This window comes from Stegodyphus dumicola, chromosome 5 (genome assembly GCF_044657685.1).
Source record: "Stegodyphus dumicola isolate Sdum_Otavi_A_Nest chromosome 5, ASM4465768v1".
NCBI classification, from domain to species: Eukaryota; Metazoa; Arthropoda; class Arachnida; order Araneae; family Eresidae; genus Stegodyphus; species Stegodyphus dumicola.
The window spans coordinates 231,197,432-231,219,689 of NC_140772.1; the positions used below are offsets into that span (position 1 = coordinate 231,197,432).

The following is a 22,258-nucleotide window of genomic DNA, read 5'->3' on the forward strand; positions in this document are numbered from 1 at the left end:
AGAAGTATTATTAAAGTGAAAAAAATAAGATGAATTACACAAATATGGACAATTAAAAATATCCAGAATTTTATTTTAAGATAACCATTTTACCCAAAAAACAGATACTTTAAGTACTCAGCTTGGCCATTTCCAATGTATGAAGAACGTTTTGATACTTACCAAGTGATTCAAATCGAATTTGTTGTGAAAGCAAAAAAGAAATCCATTGAAAAGCATTTGATTTGCTGCAACACATACAATTATTTTTAAGTAAATATTTAAAAAGTAGCTTGAAAAACTTTCTAGCATTTCAAACAGATTAGTAGAACTGTTCATAATAAATTCTCTTTCATCACGTTTGATGATGCTGTGTGTAAACCATTATGGACACTACGTCTGAAAAGCACCGTAACTATAGCATTGCTTGTCATTCTCAAAAGTGAAAATAACAAAAACTGTTTCTGAAGCAGGATAATGCTTAAACGTTTAGCTTTATTGTCAACTGAGAATGATCAAGCCCAAAAAATTAACCTTAATCAAATAATGAATTTACTTCTTTAAGAGTTAGAGAGTTTTATAGCTGAAGTGTAAACAAAGAAATTTTGCTAGTAGACACTTTACCTTAATTAAATTACACATGTTTCACACTGCACTCTGTATGATGTTCAATAGCTTTGGATGTCATATTCTTTCTAATCTAACGAGATTTAACAGCCATAAAAAATACCATATGCACATCACGTAAATCAAATTTATCGAAATTTTTTTTATTCAATTAAAGTATATAAAACTATTTTAATTATCACAAAAATATCAATCTCAGAAAAAAAAAAAAAACAAGTATGGCAGAAACAATAAAGATGGGGAGCCGTAAGTATTTAGTTACAGCCTCAACCAAACTCCTATATATATATATATATATAAAATGAGAAGGAAAAGTGGAGATGCATTATGTTCTTAAGCGAGCCATATTGCATACACAAAGCTAATTACTAGATTTTGCCAAAGACATCAAAACTGCAGTATATAGACATGCATTATGTTCTTAAGCGAGCCATATTGCATACACAAAGCTAATTACTAGATTTTGCCAAAGACATCAAAACTGCAGTATATAGACAACTGCTATGCTGAAACACTAATCAGCAATAATAGCCAAAGTGGAAAGTATCTGGTGAGATACGAGAACATCTGGTTTACAGAATATATTGTTTAGCAATGTGGTGCTTTGTCTCATCGATAATTTTCCAGAAAATCAGAAATTAACTATTTGTTTTCAGTTTGTAAAAATTAAGAACTTAAACAACTCTTTACATTATACAGCTTTAAGGCATCAATATACAATTTATATATAATGTATAAGATTAATTATAAAATTCAGTAACATACTTTTGTTTGAATTTCATCCCAAATTTTAATAGCATCTTTCTTCTGTTGTTCAATAGAACTGTTCATATTCGCTTTCAGAAAATCTTCAAACTATAAATAAAATGAAGAAACTATATAAAAATTTCTCTACTAGACATTTATATCGTTAGAATATTCAAAGAAATCAAAATTATTTACATATGCAATAATTCAATATAAGTATCATAATAAGTAAAAATATTGCCTATATGACTATATTAAATATACTTACGCCACTACGGTTCACATAAGCAGCAATACCACCAGCGATTTCAATTACAAAGATGATGAAAAGCAGAATTCCAAACTGCAAAACAAATTTAATTTTATTTAACGTTAAATTATACCAGAAACTATTACATTCATAATTTTGAACACAAACCTTGCAATTAATGTTCAACTATTCTGTAAAGTTAAGGATTCACTTTTAAGTTACCTCATATTAAAATTTCAGCCAAGTTCCTGAAGTTTTTCAAATATTATGCAGAACTGAAATAAACCATTTTTAGAGTTTTTCTTAAAAAAATAATCTAATACACATTAATAGGACTAAATTAACTAATAATTACATCAATGTATGGTATTCAGTTTGTGAGTTATATGTTAGTATTACTTCAATGCTTAATATGTATGTAAACATGGAAGTTACAATCAAACTGTTTTTATACTTTTATGCTGTTACAAAATAATATTTTTATATTACTTCACTTGGCTTTATTTACTAACATATATTATTCCAAAACTATTCCAACCTCAGGGACAAGCCCCCTTTGGACTAAAGATTTACGAAACTAATAAAATGCACATTTTTTATTAGATATCAAGAATGAAATTATTAGTTCAGAACAGAAGTAAAAAAATGGTACTTAAAAAGAAACTTACAAAATTAAAAGCTTCACACTGCTTAATCTTTCTTCAAAACTTGCAAGAGCTTTGATTACTCAAAACTGAAACAATGTTTTCTCAATGGCTAAATTTTTGATTAATTACTTTTTTTTTAAATCCTAGTTTCAGCTGAATAAAGTTATATGGGAGTAAGTATTTTAATTTCCACTAACAGATGTATATAGTTAGTCAACTGTATACTTCTGTCTGTGGAACTGCTGCTAAAGTACTTATGCTTGACTGCCCTTGACATTGATTGCTTATTCAAAATTTCTGCTAATTTAAGACATTTAAATTTTACTTTGGCATGCTTCTCTTCCCATTCAATACAATAACAGATATTTCTTAAATAAATTATTAATTTTCGAACTGAATCATCTATATTACATGGATTACATTTAAAAGCTTTTAGATAACAATCCAAAAATCCTAATGACAGAGCTCTTATGACAATGGAACGTGAAATATCTTAACTAGTACAACCTGATTTTCTTTTTCGTAATGCATTTTTCTGCATCTTTGTAAAACTATGCTTCATATGTTTTTCGAAATTTCACTATTTGAGATTTTAATTTCATATACAGATTTCTCTCTAGATGTCGTCCACCTTCTTTGTCGCTAAGCAAACATTTAAAAAATTTCTTTTTCAGTTTTTCAATACTTCAATGTAATTTTCTAAGAATATTATTTTGACCTTCATATTATCAATACATTCTTGTTTCTCTTTACACTTAGGACATTCAGGGATATTTACATTACCAACTGAGTTTTATTTCAAAATCATTCACATTTGAATTATTTTTATCATCAGTTTCAATTTGGATTCAAAATGAATTTTCTTTGGACTTAATTTGTGTAGTCTTTCAAAAGCATTCTGTATTAGTTTTTTTTTTTTTTTTTCCCCCTCTCATCTCTGATCCCTTGGTGTTATTTCTTTTACTGCACATGGTAAATTTAGTTTCAGCACAATTTCTTTTGCATCAACCCAAGCATTAAATGTTTCATGTCATCTTCATAATCACTGCATAGAAAATATTCGCTGCAAATTCTTGCACTCTTCACATTATTAAAATCCTGTCTTCGACATTGATGTATCCAGTCTTCGTTAAAAGCAAATTATCCTTTGGGAAAGTGCGAATTTAAAATATTTATATAACTACAAAACAAATATATATGGTTAAAACTAATTTGGGATATCCACAACTCTAAAATATCGCTTCACAGCAGAATAGAACGACAGTCTTGAACAACCAAAATCAGGGCTCATGCTACACAGTGACATCAGATTACTTCCAGTTAGCTTCCCCCCATGAGGATTGCATCTGCGAAAGGTCCTCAAAGGAACAAATTAGCCCTTCTATTTAACTTGCATAGCATTTAAGCCAATATTAAAATTTGCCAACTGAAATCTAAATTAATCAGTAGGAATATAAATTCAAACCAAAACTACCGTTCTTATTAAACGTCCATACTAGAATCTACATTCTTCTCTTATTTACTATTCTGCAAACACATTCCTACTTATCTTTCAAATTTATTATTATAAAATTTTAAAAATAAAAACACAAACGTAACTGATAAAACCTATTCCTATTCGCATCACAAATGTTGTGCCAATAAAAGTGCTCAACTAGCTACGCGGCCTACTACTATCTTTATGCACCAAGCTCCATAATCATGTAATCTACCTTTCAAGTTCCTAAAAAACTGCTTGTTTTTCAAAAGTTGGAAAAATCACATGACTGCAACACTGATATACTGATAAATGGTTAGGCTCAAAATAATGCATTAAATACTTTCATTTTGTTTATTAAATATTTACACATTATTTATGCTACAATATACAAAAATATAAAACAATTACTTACTGTCATAACCATACAATGATTTTCCTTTACAGCACCACAGCATCCCAAGAAAGCAACCACAAATATGATGCATCCTACTATGATAAGAATTGTTGGAGCAGTTACATATTTGGAATCCAAGAACACAGTAAAATCTTTAGTGTTAATAACAACAGCACCAATAGCGATCAATGCTATGCCACAAACCTAAATAAAAAAAATTAAGTTAATACATACATATTTCAAGTCAATCATATACAAATGTAATATTTTTGTTTATTTGTTCATATATCAATATATGAACAAATAAACAAAAAATTTCACAATAAAATTCAAAACAAAGATAAATTTATATATATAAAAACTGCTAAACTTCAGTTTGAATATCCTACATATACCTAGCATAGGCATAACAGAAAAGTTCCTACTCGACGAGACTGCTTATTTTAATTAAAAATCGATTCTTGAAAAATTAACGTTCCTTTACACTTGGTCTTACAAATACCTTAGCATTTTTTGTATTATTTCCTACCATTACTCTTACATAAAATGCTGTCTATTTCCACTTTATTTCTTTCCTGCATTTTCCCATTACCTCGACATCACAAATAAGTATTTGTATCAGAAATTATAAGACAAACTAAACCATTAATTTAAAATAATTTGCATTTACCACTGAAGTACAGAAAACGTTTAATGTTTTTAAAAACTTTTTCGTTAAAGAAGGCAGAATTATATACAATCTGGACTTCATTCATTTTACAACTGGTTGACACTATGTATGCAGTTTGAACTGAAAGGTGAAGATAAGGAAGGACATTTTTATTGCAAAGCAAAACCAGATTTACCCAAATAGAAGAAAAACATCAGCCAATCTGATAAAAGTATTATCCCTCCCACTTTTGAATTGTGAATCAAGAACAAGATTTTGCAAGCATCAAGAGTTGATGCCAAATAAATGAATTAATTTTTATACAAAAACAAAAAGTTACTTACCAGGTGCAAGTAGACTTTTTTAAATAGTTTAAAAATGCCGAAAGAAACTTGTTACAGTAAGGAGACCAGAATTTAACACTGGTAAAGCGGGACATTCTTGATTAAAGATTTGGTCTATATGGAGCAACACAAATTTTCATAGAAAGCAAAAATATTATTGTAATATATTTTTAAAATTTCAACAGAAGTACAATTTACAAATATTAATACATTAAACAATTACGTATAGTATTATTTTATTCTTTGGCATATTTCTCATTTGAGTGAATTCTTTTAGTAGATTTCTGTCGTTTTTTGGTGAATAACCTTTGGACAGCTTTTGATGTGCAAGATCTGAAGAAATGATTGTGATTATTAGCATAAAAAGACATAAGTCCTTCTACTAACGCCAATTTCTTTTCTTCATCTCCATAAATTGTTTTCTGAAAGAATTCCTGCATTTTTGAAAAATGATTTTTGAAAATGATTTGCATTTTTGAAAAATGAGTAGTATTTAAATATCTTTTATGTTTGTGTCCCCGAGTGCTTTGAAATATTCTTCCAGCCGGGCGAAATAGAAAATCCACCATTACATTTCTCACATTTTACTATGTAACGACTTTTTTTTTAACAAAAGAAAATTCACTTCTTAGATCACCTTTGAATTTGCATCTTCTGTTCTTACTCATTATGTTAAAAATCTAAAGAAGTAATTTATTATAAATTCATAAATTATAAATTGTTATCTATATATATTGCTTAAAAATACAGTAAGTAGGTACATATTTACATCAACATATTTTATTGTTAGTTTAAAAATTAATTTTTTCGTTATAAAGTAACAATATTTTAAAAATTATTTAAATTTTAATATTTCTTCCTATATAATAAAAATACTAACTTGTATTATTTATCCTCTAAATTTACCATAACATAATAAGTCATGTCATTTTCAAGGCCAGTGCTAGAGTTTGAAAGACAGTTACAAAATGTTTTCGTTATTGCCAATGCCAAAAAAATGCAATTATGTCCAAACAATGATGGTCGGATTCTAAAAACTGATCAACAATGTGAACTTTGATAAGCAATTCTCGATAATCAGTTGTCAACAATTATTTGTTATTATCAAAATTTAACACAAAATTAACAAAATAATATAAGACTCATATTCTAGCGAAGTAGCCACATGGCCGCTGAAAACTGTATTCTCCCGCCGTTCCCTAGCTTGTCCTGCATTCTTTACAAAAATCGGGACTCCTTTAAAACGGTGCGGGACAAACTTAAAAATCGGGACTGTCCCGCCAAAAGCAGGACGTCTGGTCAACTTGTGTAAAAGCCTTTCTTTTAAAGGTTAAAGAAGCTAAGGGATATTTATAATCAACAGAATTCTAATTACAAAGTCGATTAAATTCTAAAAAGTATATATTAACTACTGAAAGAAATTTGCCTCTAAGATCTGTAGATAATTTTTTCTCAAGGAAAAGTAAAAAGGTTGGGTAAATAATTTACATATCCCTCCACTCTATGCAGAAGCCGTTTCATATTATGCAGTTTATTTTATTGCATGTATATAATCAATGTTTAACAAAATAAGCCTCCAGAGACTTTGTCAAACTTCTCTGCTATACAGTTAAAATTTTTCGTTTTTCTAAATTTTGTGAGAAAACTCTGAAGTGAATTCGAAATAGATATTCAGTCTGCTTTATGTGCTAATAATTTTTACAAGAGAAATTGGAAAAACTTTTTAAACAATTGGCTTTATTTAGGTTGCATATGATGTGAAATAAATATTCACTCCAGAATCAAACTCAAGATATTACTAAGAATTTTCAGCAACCCTATTTTCTCAGCAATTAGTATGCTTTTAGGGATATAAGTATATATAAAGTAGTGTTTGAGCAAGAGATGCATAAAACATCTAAAATCTGCAGCAAAAAGTTTTCAATACACATTAAATTATTCATAAACCTGTACGACTTTTAATCCAATAAAAACCACTACAAGAAACTGATATTATTAATGGTAGATTTTATTTAAAAAATTACATTGATTTGTTTTGCTGAAAGGAAGACTAATCAAACTACATTTAGACTAGTTACACAGTAATTAAATTCTTCCCCCCCCCCCAAGATGTCCGAAAGTATTTTTAAGAAACTTTTTTGTACACTTTGTTGTGGATTGGATTGGATTATTGTAATTTGGCACAAAACCTGTCAAGGTTACCTGTGCCAGACAAATATACTTTGTTGTGATCGAATAAGCAACAGACATATTTTTAAGTATAAATCAAAGTAGTAACTAGGTATGATTCTGGTACTTAATTTGGAATTACCTTTACAAATTAAAAGAGAAATTGTGATATGTTATGTGCAGTTCTCAATTTTCGAAAATGTCAGTTTCAGTGTTTAACTTTTTAAATATATATAATCAGTTGCTACCATTTCTTAAAATCAAATTAAAAAATCAGTCCTAATATTAAATTTACCAATACGAGTGATTCTTACAATTTGATATAATACATATTTACATTAATTCATTATAATCAGCATATCCCTTTTCAAACTGTTGCCATAAATATTGCCTTGTATTATTTTTAAAGGAATCAAATAATGACGATTCTGCATGTATACATAAATTCTGTATATTTCTCACATTCTGAAAAAACAACACTACCTAGAGCCGCTAAATTCTGAATAACATAGTCCTCCATCCAAACATATTAACCTGAAAAACTTGAATTTTGAATTTCTAATTTTATATTTCATATTCCATAAAACTTTAATGAGTTTTTGATTAACAAACTTAACAAAATGAAAGCAAGCGGTGGCAATACTGTCAGAAACAAAATATTATCCGAGCAGATGAGACTAACTAATCGAAAAAATGGTCTTTAAAGGTAAATAAATTTTAATTAATAAACATGACCCTATAAAAGCAATGCGTTGCCACTGTCAGAAATAAAATTATCTTTTGCAGGCCAGCGTGCTGGTATTCAGTAAAGTCTAAGACTCAAGTTTAATCTGAAGGTTAATGAATAATAAATTGAGCATTTTAAAAGCAAGGACAGTTCTCAAGAATTATTTTCTACTTATATATAAATAGTTGAAGGTATTATTAAGGATATTAATACTGAAACAGAAGTACAGTGAATGTTAGTTATTTCGAACTAATCCAAATGCCCCCAAAACTTGTATTGGAATTTTTTAAATCTTATTAATTTGAACTAAATTTTTATCACTTCAGTTAAATGGAACTAAAAATTTGAGAAAAAATAATTTTTCCTTGTTTAATGGAAAAAATACACAGTGTATTATTTTATGTAGTAAAAAAAATAATCTATTTCTCTCCTGTATAAAAAGGCATGTGCATGCATTCCTAGACTATTGCATTTCCGCCAACGTTCATGGCTATTATCCTACTGTCTACCTCTTATCAGAGCTTAACATACAAATTGAAAAGACAAAGCTAACAGCTGGCTTAACTTATTTCCTAGTATTCATTCAGAAACCTTCATGAACAGGTTCGGGATAGGAGGTGAATCATTTATTTGTTATAAACTTTCTTAGAATTTCAGAAAAATCAGTCCTTACTACTAAGTCTAGTGAGCTGCATCAGTTATGCCTGCAGTGCAAACAAGTTATTGTACTCTCGTTTTTCTTCCTCAGTGTGTGGTGTGAACATGCAAAATTCAAAATGCCTGCATGTGAAAGTACAAAATTAACATTGGAGACAAAAGTAGAAATTTTAAAGTAAAGAATAGCAAGTGTAAAACAAAGTTAGAGGCTAACTTATAAATAAAAAAAACTTGTCAATTTATTTGAAAAACAAGGAATTAATTTTAGATTCATGGGGAAAATCTAAATTTGCTAGAGGAAATGTATTTTAAAGCTCTACTGCTATGGTTCCAGGAGGCTAGATATCTTTTTTTTTTTTTTTTTGGATAAATAGACACCTACTGCAGATGAAGACTTGTAAATTGGCAAGTCTCATGCGTATTAAAGATTTTAAATGCAATGACATGAATTTCTCGATTTAAGTCAAGGGACAATATTTCTTGTCAAACTGCATGTAGCGAAAGCTCTGGTGTAAACTAAGATGTGTGCACTAATTTCAGTAGGAAAACTGCCAGGGCCTTTCTCTACTTACCTGCCGAAAGATACTTTTCATGCGGACAAAACTGCACTTTTTTAAAATAAACTCTTGGCAAACAACACATTGCATTTTAAAGGGGATGCTTGTCTAAGATGTAAAAACAGTAAACAGAAGATTGCAGCTTTAGTTTGTGCCAATATAGATGGGAGCAAAAAACTTGTATTCTTAATCATTAGAAAATCCAAGCCACAGTGTTTTAAAGGAATTCAAACACTGCCAGTTGATTATGTATCCAATACGAAAGCATGGGTGACAAGAGACTTAATTGGTTAAAAGGAAGAGATAAGCAGTTTTCAAATGAAACGCATAAAATCCTTTTATTTGTGGATAATGCAATCTGCCACATGAACCTTCCAGAACAGAGATCCATACTGGTTGAATATCTGCCACCACACCCAATTGCAAAGCTACAACCAATAGATCAAGGAATCATCCAGGATCTTAAAACAAATTATCATAAGAGACTCTTGCAACAAAGTGTGTTAGCCCAGAAGGGCTATTCATTTTGGCATTTTCAGTCGAAAACTTTAAAAGTCGATCACTTTTCAAATTGATGCCACCAAATATTATCACCCTACATTATATTTAATGAAATAATGGAGAATCTGGATAAATGTATGCATGTTTCTTACACTGTGATAAAACAACAGTACCTAGAGCCATCCAATTTTAAATAATTTAAGTCTTCGCCGAATACGGGCATTTGCAAGCCCGAATTTGGGAACCTTCGAGTTTGAATCAACAAGCATCCACTCAATTTCAAACTAAAACATATTATATATCACATCATCCTGTCATTAAGAAATACAGCATAACTAGAAAATTTAAAAGTAGTACTAGTCTTTGAATGACAATCTTTTACAAAGACTAAGTCTGCATCCTAACATTTCACACCACTAGAAATTTCAGCAAAACTGAAACTGTCTTTATGGCTGATACTGAAAAGGCTCTCTTGCAAATTTCCATAATGGAAGCAAATCAGGACTATTAAGGATTTCTATAGTTTGATGAGTCAACAGTAGCAGAACAAGAAATTTACCGAAACACAAGCCACATCAGCAGCGACTTCGTCATTTTCTCTTAACAGAGACAATAAAAACCAACAAATAAATACAATGACTCGAATAAAGAAGTATACAGAATCTTGAAAGTTTACATGTTGATGATCTGTTGGCAGGAGTAAACACTATACTGTCTGTCTACAAGAAGAATTGCCCCGCCACAGTGTCTGGTGGATGGTGGTCGCTATAACAACAAAGCTAGTACATTTCAAATAAGGGCGAACTAAGGTTTGCTTTATTGTTATTTTGTTTTGGAGACTGCTGGTTGACGGGAAAAGAGTATCATTTGTCTTCAAGACACCCCTATTGAAAATGGGTCAAGGCTTATTTCTAAGGCAGCAGACAGCTGCAGACTAACTGGCGAGAGCTTTTCTTACAAGACTATTTGAAGCTCAAAACTGGTCTACAGACACAAAATTCATCTCATCCGAAACAGCTACATATGAGAAAATGGCAAATTAATTCAAAAAAAGCTTTTGAAAATGTAAGATGATATAGGATGTGAAAAATCGGTTTATTATTTCTAAAAAATGTAAAGCACCACTTAAAGGTATTAGGGTCATTTAAAATACCGAAACTGGCGAATTTAGCTTTGACATTTCTTCTATTTTGCCAATGTTAGAGGAAAGATGGACAACAAAAAGAAGAGTTACGAAATTAGCATGTAAAATTTACGACCCAACGGGATAAATGAGTAATTAGAGTGAAGAATTCTGAGAAAGAGGTGTACAATGAGATGAACAGATAGGTGAAAAATTGAAAATTAAATAGAAGGATTGGAGTAGACATTTCTAAATGGGAAATGGACAATTTCTAGATGTTACTTCAAAATAGACCTCAATGAATTCCAGTTTGTCAATGCTAGTAAATTAGCATACATAGCTGTTACATATATCCACTATACAACATCACAAAAACATTTTGAATTTAACTTTGTAACATCTTAATACCAATGAAGAGGTTAACTTTGCCGTGGTTAGAGTTGATGGACATATCGATTCATGCAAAAATATTCAGCATTTCGTATGGTGCACATTTTTCATACAAGGGATAATTATTTCTTATGGAATTAATATCAACATAAAAAACTTTCAACATTTCACAAAGAACACATTTTAGATAAGAGGTATAATTATTTCTTGTGGATTTATTCCACAGTGGGTCTCTAATAGATCCAAGTAAATGGCAAGAAGTAAAGTTTAGATATTTGATCAACTAAATTAGAAATATTGCAGCAGCCAAGAAAATTCAGCTACATGAGCTAGCATATATGGGGACAACGTTTGATTAACATTTTATCAATTCAGTGTGGAAAACTTGCTTGTAAGGACAGGAATGCTAAATGCTCATCATTAAAATAAACATTTTATTGCCATGTTTGGGTTCAAGCTTCATATATTGCAATCACGGTTCGTTTGTTCAATATACAGAAATCCTTATTAAACTTGTAAAATTTCAATTTGGCTGTCTAGCAAAATAAAATAACAAATGCAACAGATGGGTCTGAATGCCTTTTCATCAAGTCATTTGTACACATTGCTTTTTCTTATTTGTAATGAATACAGTATCAGTAGACTCTGGAAAACTTGACATCTCATATAAGCGGATAATTTTTTTAATCATTAAATATTTTCTGCTGATAAAGCAGAACATTATCTTTCATAGGCTTTGGTGTGTAGAAATGGGTACCTTTTCGATCAGCAACAAATTTTGGCGATGAAACCTCATTTCTGGTTACCATGATAGTTTTAACTATTTTAGCTTCTTGATTTTTTTTTTTTAATGAAAATAGATGGATGTGTTGTACATGGACAAAATTAAGGCAGTGCACAATTCTCAAATGCTTTTTTAAGTGAAAATAGATTGATGTGTACATGGACACAGAGTTTGTGCAATTCTTCGATTTCTTTTTGATTTTGTGTAGCCGCCATCTTGAAATGGTGGCTTCCTGGCACCAAATCACCCAAATAAATAAATAATAAAAAAACAAGGGGCACCCAATTGTAATATTAACCCTTTCAGATAATGTGACAGTATAATAAGGGCTGGCAATAATTTTTAACACAACCTACATGCTGCAAACGGAATTTTAACTGCTGTATTATCAAGATTACAAGTATATACACACACACATATATATATATATATATATGCGTGTATGAATGTCCATGTGATTTCCTGTTCTGTTCAAGGATGTACTATGATCTTCTAATTAAACAATTTTCTTAGTCTCTTCCTCTGCGACATTTCTTGGAACCTGTATACGAACATAGTGACAGGTTTTGTTCTTTTCATGCAATTCTAATCTATTTCATTTCTCCTCTCAATAAACTGACTGACAAAGATCAGGTACCCCTGTCAACACTCAGGTATTGTCACTACTGCTACTACACCTACTGTTAGTAGGCCTGCTTGAAGCTTTCAGTTCGTTCTGAGTAGTTTCTTAATTTGTATCCAAGCTTACGAGTGTTGCACTGTCTATGCAAGTGAAGATGCCAAATGAGAAACAAAATCAGCATGTCAATGGAAATAAAACTGCATCGATTAGAAGATTGGATAAAGAGGACAGTATTATTAATACTTCCACATATTTAATAACAGGGTGAAATAATAAAATGTTGCTAATGACTCGTCCCTTCTTCCACAGAACTCAACATTTTCAAACAAGCCCACAAAATTCATCATGGCAAGGAATACAAGACTGTGCCTGTCCTAGGCAAGAGCCTCGAGCACCATACAGGTGACAGTATAACTTTGCTCAGTTCTGCCCCCAATTTTGTTGGACAGCACCCATAGGGCTCCCATCCCTCTCCTACTACCACCGACCTCTCGAGAGGACTTTCAGCTTGCCGCATATTTAATGTGCCCCCATGCCACACAGTCGCTATACAGTTACAAACATGTATACTTTTTCGTGGATTCGAAACCGAACCCTCCAGTACGGCAACCAGTGTTGATAACTACTAAAATTGATAAAATTTATTTAAAACTAATGTTTATAAATCGCTCTCCTACTACCACCGACCTCTCGAGAGGACTTTCAGCTTGCCGCATATTTAATGTGCCCCCATGCCACACAGTCGCTATACAGTTACAAACATGTATACTTTTTCGTGGATTCGAAACCGAACCCTCCAGTACGGCAACCAGTGTTGATAACTACTAAAATTGATAAAATTTATTTAAAACTAATGTTTATAAATCGGGAAGAATTTCTAAATTTTATTGTCATTAAAACTTAAATTTTAGATCATGCAAGAAGAAAGCAAGGACAAAATCTTCATATATATATGCCAAATTAAATTAAATTTTCAGCTAAAATTTTAATGCTAATTAAAAAACTTCACCATGCAATTCTTTTGGTAGAAGTATAGGCTGATCTTTGGAATATGGTAACTGATAGTTTGGCGACATTTTGGAGGCGATAAAGATAACTACCTAGGACTTTGGTAATAATGTGAGAAGCACTCAGTTCCGATTACACATTATTTTGTGCGAGGGAAATGAGAGATGAGATATGAGATATGTCATGTGACATTAATGAACGAATTACAGCTGTTTAATCGGAAAAGGGGAGAAATCTGGAAATTTCGTATTTAGCTATATTCTGTGTTGTGTGAAACGTGACATTAACGGACGAATTACAGTTCTTTAATCGGGAAAGGGGGTTAATTTGGAAAAGCTTCATTGTGTGTTATGTGAAATAGTGTTGATTAATTTTCGGATTGCATGGCGCTATGTAAAGTGAATTCTAAATTTTTAATGCATTTATCTGATAATAATAATAAGTTGAGATTGTGTAAAAGGAAGGATATTACAGTTTAAGGCGGTGCAAGAAACATGGTGAAAATGAACATTTTATGAAAAGGAGTTGTAAGGAAGGGTACGTGGTTTGCTGAAAGTAATTTGAGTATAGGTGAAATTTTATTAATTTCTTATTACTTGGTGTAAACGATTACTTGGTGGTCTTATTACTTGGTTATAACGAGGAGGTGGATGTAAAATTTAAGATATTGCTATTGTATTCCGTTAGGAATTCCAGTGACTAAAATGAATTTTAGACTTCCAGTTGACTACTGGATTTAGGATTTAGAAATTAGCAGTAGTACTGCAGCGACGTAATGAAGATTCTGAAGAAGATTAGATAAGTTAGTACTTTTAATCATTTGAGGATATTATTTTTATGCATTGTTCTAAATGTAAGGAGTAAATAAATTAAAATGGTATTATTTGAAAATTGTTATTAGCAATGATTTAGTTTAAAGTAATTAGGATTGTCATCTAATTTTTATTAATTTAATGTATGTGCTTATTTATATTTTAAGTAGTGTTTTTTAATTTAATTATATTTTAATTTAATGATCGTGATTTTGTGAGTTATATGTTTGTAGTATTTTGGAATATGTTTGAGTAGTATACGTTGACTATTTTCATGAAATTTTTCTAATTTATGAGAAAAAAGCAGTGTACATGGATATAGTGAAGAGTGTGCGCAATGCCATTTTTGTGCAATTCTGGGATTTTTTTGAAGTAAAAATAAGTCGACGTGTACATGGTTTAGTGATATTTTAATTAAATGATAGTTATTTTGTGAATTTTATGTTTGTAGGAATTTGGTATACGTTTTAGTTGAAGTAAACGTGCATGGAAATAATTTAAATATTTGACACTAAGTATTTGTAATGTTTGCAGTATGAATTCGTTGGTGACATTTATAATATAATAGATAATTTAGAGGTAAAAGTTTTTGGATATTTTATTTATTTTATACGTGGAAATGTTCATATTTGGAAAGTGTATATACTTTTTCGCGATAAGGTAATTTCATATATGTTCTTTTTACCGGGTTAAAGATTCAGAAAATTGTCGTGAATTTTCGTGAAATTTTTCTAATTTATGAGAAAAAGGCAATGTACATGGATATAGTGAAGAGTGTGCGCAATGCCATTTTTGTGCAATTCTGGGATTTTTTTTAAGTAAAAATAAGTCAACGTGTACATGGTTTATGTGTTATTGTGAAAAACGCGCAAGGAGTTTGCGATTGTACACTTTTTCCCAATTTTGCAGTGAATATTTGTCATGATTAAGCAGTTTTGTTCGATAAAATTTCTAGCATAAGTGTAATTTGGCTAGTAGATTGTTGGAAAAAGTGTTCAGTAAATAAAAAGAAAAGAAACATGTCTTTACTGGCGGCGGGAAAAAAAAAAAAATAGAGGTTTGCTGTAGCAGAGTTGGTCGCCAAATTTTCGCTAAGAAATTGCCAAGTTACCATAATCCATAGATCAACTGAAGTATATTTAAGGGTACCCCTTGGTGATTTTCGGCAGTACATGGATACCATATTTATGCAATTCTTTGACTTTGGCAAAAATCGCTGCTATATAAAGATAAAATAAGAAGTCAAAGAGTTGCACAAATTTGGTATCCATATATACATTGACATATTTTCACTTAAAAAAATCACACAATTGCACAAACTAGGCATTGTGCGCTCCCTTGACTTTATCCATATACTCGTAGACCTATTTTCACTTAAACATCAGAGAATTTTACAAACTTGGCTTTATGCATTCCCTCGACTTTGTCCATGTACACATTGATTCATTTTTACTTAAAAAGTCAAGGAGCACCCAATTCTAGGTAATAGTATAATTATGGAACATTTAACTACCCAGGTTATGATAAATGAAACAACCAACTTTTGATAATACAAGAGGTAGCCTAATGTCTACTCTAACTTTTTTTTTTTTTTTCAAAACTTGACATTTTGGCATAGTCTGAGGCATAAAATCTGAACATACTCTCTAGCACCCTCTCTTGACAAAAAGGCATGTTATTTCCAGGAAAGGTCCTATTTTGTGTCATAACAGTGTATAAATCTGATGTAAATTAAGTCACCCCTTCAAGACATGAAAAATACAAGTTAAATTGAATGGCCCAGCTAACTAGTACAAGAGATATGGAATTGTCACCGCTCCCTTTCTGTGAAAGTAATGAGTAACATGAAGCACCATGCTTAACACATGATACCAGGCTTCTTTATACGACATTTATCACATGAATGGGTCACGACATGCAGATACATGTCTATTTTAGCCCACATTTTGGTTTAAAGCATTTGGAAGATTGAAGGATATCATTTTGAGAACAATTCTATAACCACCACTGCTGAAATTAAATTCCAAAATGTTTTCTTTAAAGAGCAGTTTAAATAGCTTCCTATTCAAATAAAGGATACTGCAATAACTTGTGATAGCAATTTCTTTTTTTTTTTTTACTTAGTCTACACATGAGAAGAATCTGAGAATAAATCAAATGCGAATACTAAAAAACTGAAATTCGAGATATTGTTTTAAACTAAACTTAAATTTTCTGAAGAGAGGGGAAAAAAGGAGAATCAAACCCAGTCGTATGTTATTCAATTCATTTATTACAGCAAACTAAATTGCCATATGAAATTTTTAATTTACTGAAAGTTACTTAATACACACATCCACAGCAATGTCGAAGTGAGATCTCAGTTATATCAATAACCAGCACCTGGCTAATATTGGCCTTTTTTAGTTAAAATAAGGGCTGACCCCATGGTAATAAGTTTGAGAAATTAAGAAATTATTTTCCTTTTGCTTATTACTTTGATGACTAGCATACAGTCTGAATTAAAAATTACATAAATTAATGCAACTTAATTTAACACCAATTGAATACATCTTTTAAAATACATATCAAAGCTTTAATATTTCCATTAACAGAAATACACGCTTCCTAAACACACATATATATTAAAAAAGGGGGGAGTGGAAAGAAACATCAATCTTTTTTAATTTTGTTCTCTAACATAACACGGAACAGACAGATAGCTTCATTTGGTTCGTTTTCATCCAAACAGCTGAGAAAGGCCTTTTAAGTGTTTTTATTAAAGGCCTTTTACGTCATTTTGCGTAAAATTTGACGTCAGATACTATAACTGCCCAATTTCCAATACAGTTATATCTACGACTTAATATTATGCATGTATTGCGACAAAATTTTTCGTAATTAAAAATAATAACACGTAATCCGTATTCTATATAATTAAAGAATTATTAACTTTTTGTTTCATTACTTTTATTTTTACCACCACTGTTTGAGAATTACTTTATTTTTACCACCACTTATCCGAATTGCGGCACCTACACCGTTTGTCCGATTTTTATTGGTTAATTTGGCATTGATACGAACATAATCCACCCCCGTAACACATTCGAATACTTGCCATAACGATGCAATCGACATTCTTTCTAGGAAAGATTTAAAAGTCACTCGAAAGGAAAAAATGCATCTTTAAAAAGAAGGAAACGTATGACCACTCACATACAGCGTTTAAAACTATTTCAAAAGATTAAATGTATACAAGTAGACGGCTACGAAGGAAAACAGGGTGAAAGAAAAAATATTTCGTTTCAAAACGCCTATATGTTTGTTTCGCTACTAAACAGGCGTGATAAACAGACGCCATTTTCTTCCAACATGATTAGGAAAATAGTTTTCCTCACTTTCGCAATACAAGAAAACCAACTAAAACATATACTCCAAAGAATAAACCTTGACGTTTTACGTCTGGCCAGGCTCAACATTTGTCAAAAACTGATCTCGTACTACTGAAATATTTTGCCATCCGATTTGTCTAGGCTAATTATACAATCGAAAGCATACCAAAACATATCTTTTTTTTACTTTTTACTTCTCTGCAAGTTAAAAGTATTGCCGTAATATTAGCAGTTGCACTTTTTTAAATCCCCTGCTTAGCAATTAAATTACCTAACACATAACAACAATATCATAATGTACTCACCACAAATATGAAATTGAACACAAACATCAAATATTTGATACAACTCATTCCCGCCTGCATCTTGACTTTGTTGTTGTTCGACACGTATCACAATAAAAAAATGAAGAATCAATTATCCAAGCGTAATAACTCTGCAAGCACACACCTTAAAATACCACAGTCAAAGAGAACTGCCTGTGAATTTGCAGATGTCTACCAACTTGCTGATCATGTGATCCTGACGTCACAATCCTCGTGACACTTGCACGGATGAAATTTCTAGATAAAGAGCCTTGGAATATTGCTTCAAAATGAAGCAATGATGCTTTCCGTGAGTTACCTGTTTTGAAACGAGGGGGTGGATGTAAAATTTAAGATATTGCTATTGTATTCCGTTAGGAATTCCAGTGACTAAAATGAATTATTTATGATATATCTGTTTCGATTAACAATTTTGATAATAGATTAAAAGTAAATTTTAAATTTATTGAGCAGTGAAATTTCAAACCAATCTGTCAATAAACAAGTAAAAGTCTCAAATCAAATTTATTATTACGCAGAATTTGCCTTTAAACTGGAATTCATACTTCCTGCTTAGATTATGCTATTTAGGGAAGAGCAAAGCATGCAAGGAGAGCTTAGGCGAGAATTGGCTTTGAAATACATTTTAATGGCCTAAGTCTTTTTTTTTTTTTTTTTTTTTTTTTTTTTTTACTCTCTCTCTGGATACAATAAAGTCATTCTAGAGTTAAAAATTTTATTTTAATTTAATTTAATTATTTTAATTATATTTTTATTATTGACAAAAGTAAATATTTTTGAATATTAAATTTCATACTAATATTTAATTCATTTAAACGCGACAAAAGAGGGAAAAAAATGTGAAAGAAGTAAATAACTACAATCTCTTCCTACAAATTCTAGACGCAGGATCAGAAAAATTAGAGTCCAATTTTATTACAATGAATTATGATTATTAACTCCTTTTCCTTAAGTGCTTCATAAAATAGCGCAAATGAAATTAATTAGTCGTACATTTTCTATTTCGGGGCTCAAAACATTTTCAATTAAAAATCTAATGTGTACATTACATGATTTCCTTGTTCGGAATATTAAATTATACGCATTTTTTGCTGCATTTCATTTAATCTTATTTGCTCGAATTTCATTAAAGATAGATTTCTCACTCAATTAATTCAGTTCTCATTTCGCGGCAAGGCAAAATTACATAAAACCTCAAAATACCTTTATTAAAAATTGAAAAATATAGAAAAGTATGAAACAAAAATATAAGTGCAGTTAACACAATTAGAAAACAGTTTTTACAATTAAATTAGAATTTCTACCGAAAAAACAAGCAATTCCGTCAACGGGCAAGAAGGTAGATTTTTCGGTGCACACAACCAAAAGTTTCCTTTCTGTGCCAGTTCAGAAAGACTTAAGTCACTATTCTGCTATTTCAAATGTAAACAAATATGGCTGTTATTTAAAAAAAAAAAAAAAATTAGGTTTAGCCGCATTTAAGTAATTTTTAAATTGTTGATAATTCTGGAACTATTGAATGCAGGTTAACTAAATGCAGATAAACCTTAAGCGGAAGATAAGAATAACATGATTCAATCATTTTTAAGGCAAAAATTAAGTGCACACACACAAAGGGGGAAAAAAACAGCTTACTGAGTAACAGAGTGGATATATATATATATATATCTACTCTGTTACTAGGCTCACACTTTTGGCGCGGCGATTAAAACCAAAGTAGGAGGTGTACAACTACAGCAGTCCTACATGCAAAATTTCAACGTTCTGAGGCTACTTATGCTTGAGTTATACGAGATGCATACATATGTACGTATGTACAGACGCCGCGATAAAATGTCTTTTGAATCCATTTTAAATGGATTATATAATTCTTTTATAATTTTTTTGGAAAATTTTTTATAATTCTTAATTGTTTTATAATTCTTTTTGGAAAAAAGAATCCGTTATTCTATCCTTACGTACGGATGTCACGCAAAAACATCGTTGAATTACATTCGATAGCGGCAAAAATGGATACTTTGGTTGAAATATGATACCCGAAAGTTTTCGCGATTGCAATACTTCCTTTACTTAGTACAAGGAAGTAAAAACTTACTTTTTTGACAAAAAAATTAAATAAAAAGTAAGACCTTTTTTTTTTCTTTATTTTGAAAAATATACCAACCCCAAACGTAATTCTTTTGGAATAGAGCATTGTTACAATCAATTTTATCTTCAAATAATGATCCTGTCACACATAATAAAGGTCTCAGCAAAATTCAGCTAAGGAAATCCTTAAAAAAAAAAAAAAAAAAAGGTTTTAGAATGGCAAATGTTGTTATTCCTCCTTTTCAACAAGCTTATGAACACTATTTCGGAGATTATGTATTTTTTCGGAGGGGGGGGAGTTACCAAAAGTTTCAAATCTCACCTTTTTATTTCAATTTTCTTCTTCAAAAATTCTAAACAATAAATGCCCAAGTACAATTGTTAATATTTGAACGCTTTAGTATGTAAAATAAATTTTCTTCAATTAACAAATAACCGTATGAAGCTTTATTTCACCACATAAATATTTTATATTGGTTGAGTAAAACCAATGAATTCTAGTAATTCAGCTTAAGATGTTTATTGCAGCGAACGAGCTGGCTGAGTGGGAATTTTCATAATTTTCCACTTATGCTATGGGGAGTACAATATGAGCCTAGACAATTTTCCTTAAAAAGTCTTCCTTTAAAGGTATGTGCCACTATAGATGGGGAAGGGGAAAGGAGATATTGATAATCTAAAGAAAAGAAAAACACGGTATTCTAAGAAAAGAGAATTCTGTCTCTATGTGTGACACAGCAACAAAATCAAAAACATCCTTCCATTTCAGAGTGAAGTCCAAGCAATCGGTAAAAGATTTAAACGCAACGGCTTAACTACATAAAACATAACATTTAACAAAATATAGAAAATTTACTTAAGGAATATCTCTTTATCATTCAGTTTCTATTTACCTATAACTCTTATTTTTCATTCATTTATAATTCCTTTATATTCATTTATATTATGTGTCATATTTATTTCGATATTTAAAGTATGAATAGCTGAATAAATTTTCATTCCTTACATTGAATGAGAAAAGGTTTTCTATGAAGTTATTTTATCTACACAATTCAGTTTTTTTACGTCTGAAATTCCAAACAATTATTTATCTTGGTCTAAATCGTTTGTTTAATCTCGTTTGAAAAATCGTCGTATATTAATGTGTGTGTGTGTGTGTATTTAATAATGGCAAAGCACACTAGGGCTATCTGCCTAAGGGGAGGGATGCCTTCGTGGAGGACTTTCTAAGGGAAACTGGCTCGTATACACGTTACACATGGGGAAAACCACGAAAACGCGCATGCATCCGGCCCGTTCGCGGGATTCGAACTTCGGACCGAACTACCAGTGTTCAGCGACTTTACCGCTCGGCCGCTTGTGGGCCCGTCGTATATTAAAACTGTGACTTAACAGATTCTTGAAAAACATATGATAAAGTACACTAATTTGGATCATTGCTTAAATTTATAAGGTATTTCTCTCGCCTTCCTAGCGTGCCTTCGGGGTGTAGTGATTCTGTACGCTGTGGCGGTATTCCAGAGGTCGGTGGTTAGATTCCCGGCGAAGGCGATTGCTCATTTTTCATTTTTCATTTTCATCTTTCCTGCTTAAAAAAAAAAAAAAAAAAAAAAAGCTTTCGTGATGTAGGGGTTCTGCACTCTGGGCCGGTATCCTAGAGGTCCGTGGTTCGATTTCCAGCGAAGGCGATTGCCCAATTTTCATCTTTCCTGCTTCGAACAAAAAAATCCTAATGTTGGTTTACATTTATAAGTTGTTTTACATTTGATTTAATTTTATGATTATTTAAATTATTTAGTTTTGTTCATTGAGTGTATTTGGTTTTGGGTTTATGCGATTGTGGCAAAGCTTCGAGGGCTATCTGCCTAAGGGGACGGATGCTTCGTGGAGGATTTCCTAACGGAAATTAGCTCGTGTAAACGTTACACATGTGGGAAAACCACGGAAACGCCCATGCCGCCAGCCCGTTTGCGAGATTCGAAACTCAAACGGTTCTACCCGTGTTC

General features: G+C 31.1%; 1 protein-coding gene across 1 annotated transcript in view; it reads right to left on the reverse strand.

The window, feature by feature from the left end:
* Nucleotides 1–18,326, reverse strand: part of LOC118180864 (CD63 antigen-like) — a 38,398-nt gene extending 20,072 nt beyond the window's left edge. The window contains exons 1-4 of the mRNA XM_035349924.2: nucleotides 18,144–18,326; nucleotides 4,143–4,328; nucleotides 1,622–1,696; nucleotides 1,372–1,461 (exon numbers count right to left, since the gene is read on the reverse strand). Of these exons, the coding sequence (XP_035205815.2) occupies nucleotides 1,372–1,461; nucleotides 1,622–1,696; nucleotides 4,143–4,328; nucleotides 18,144–18,203 (411 nt within the window). The 5' untranslated portion in view covers nucleotides 18,204–18,326. The remainder of the gene's footprint in view (nucleotides 1–1,371; nucleotides 1,462–1,621; nucleotides 1,697–4,142; nucleotides 4,329–18,143) is intronic.
* Nucleotides 18,327–22,258: the final 3,932 nt, after the last annotated feature.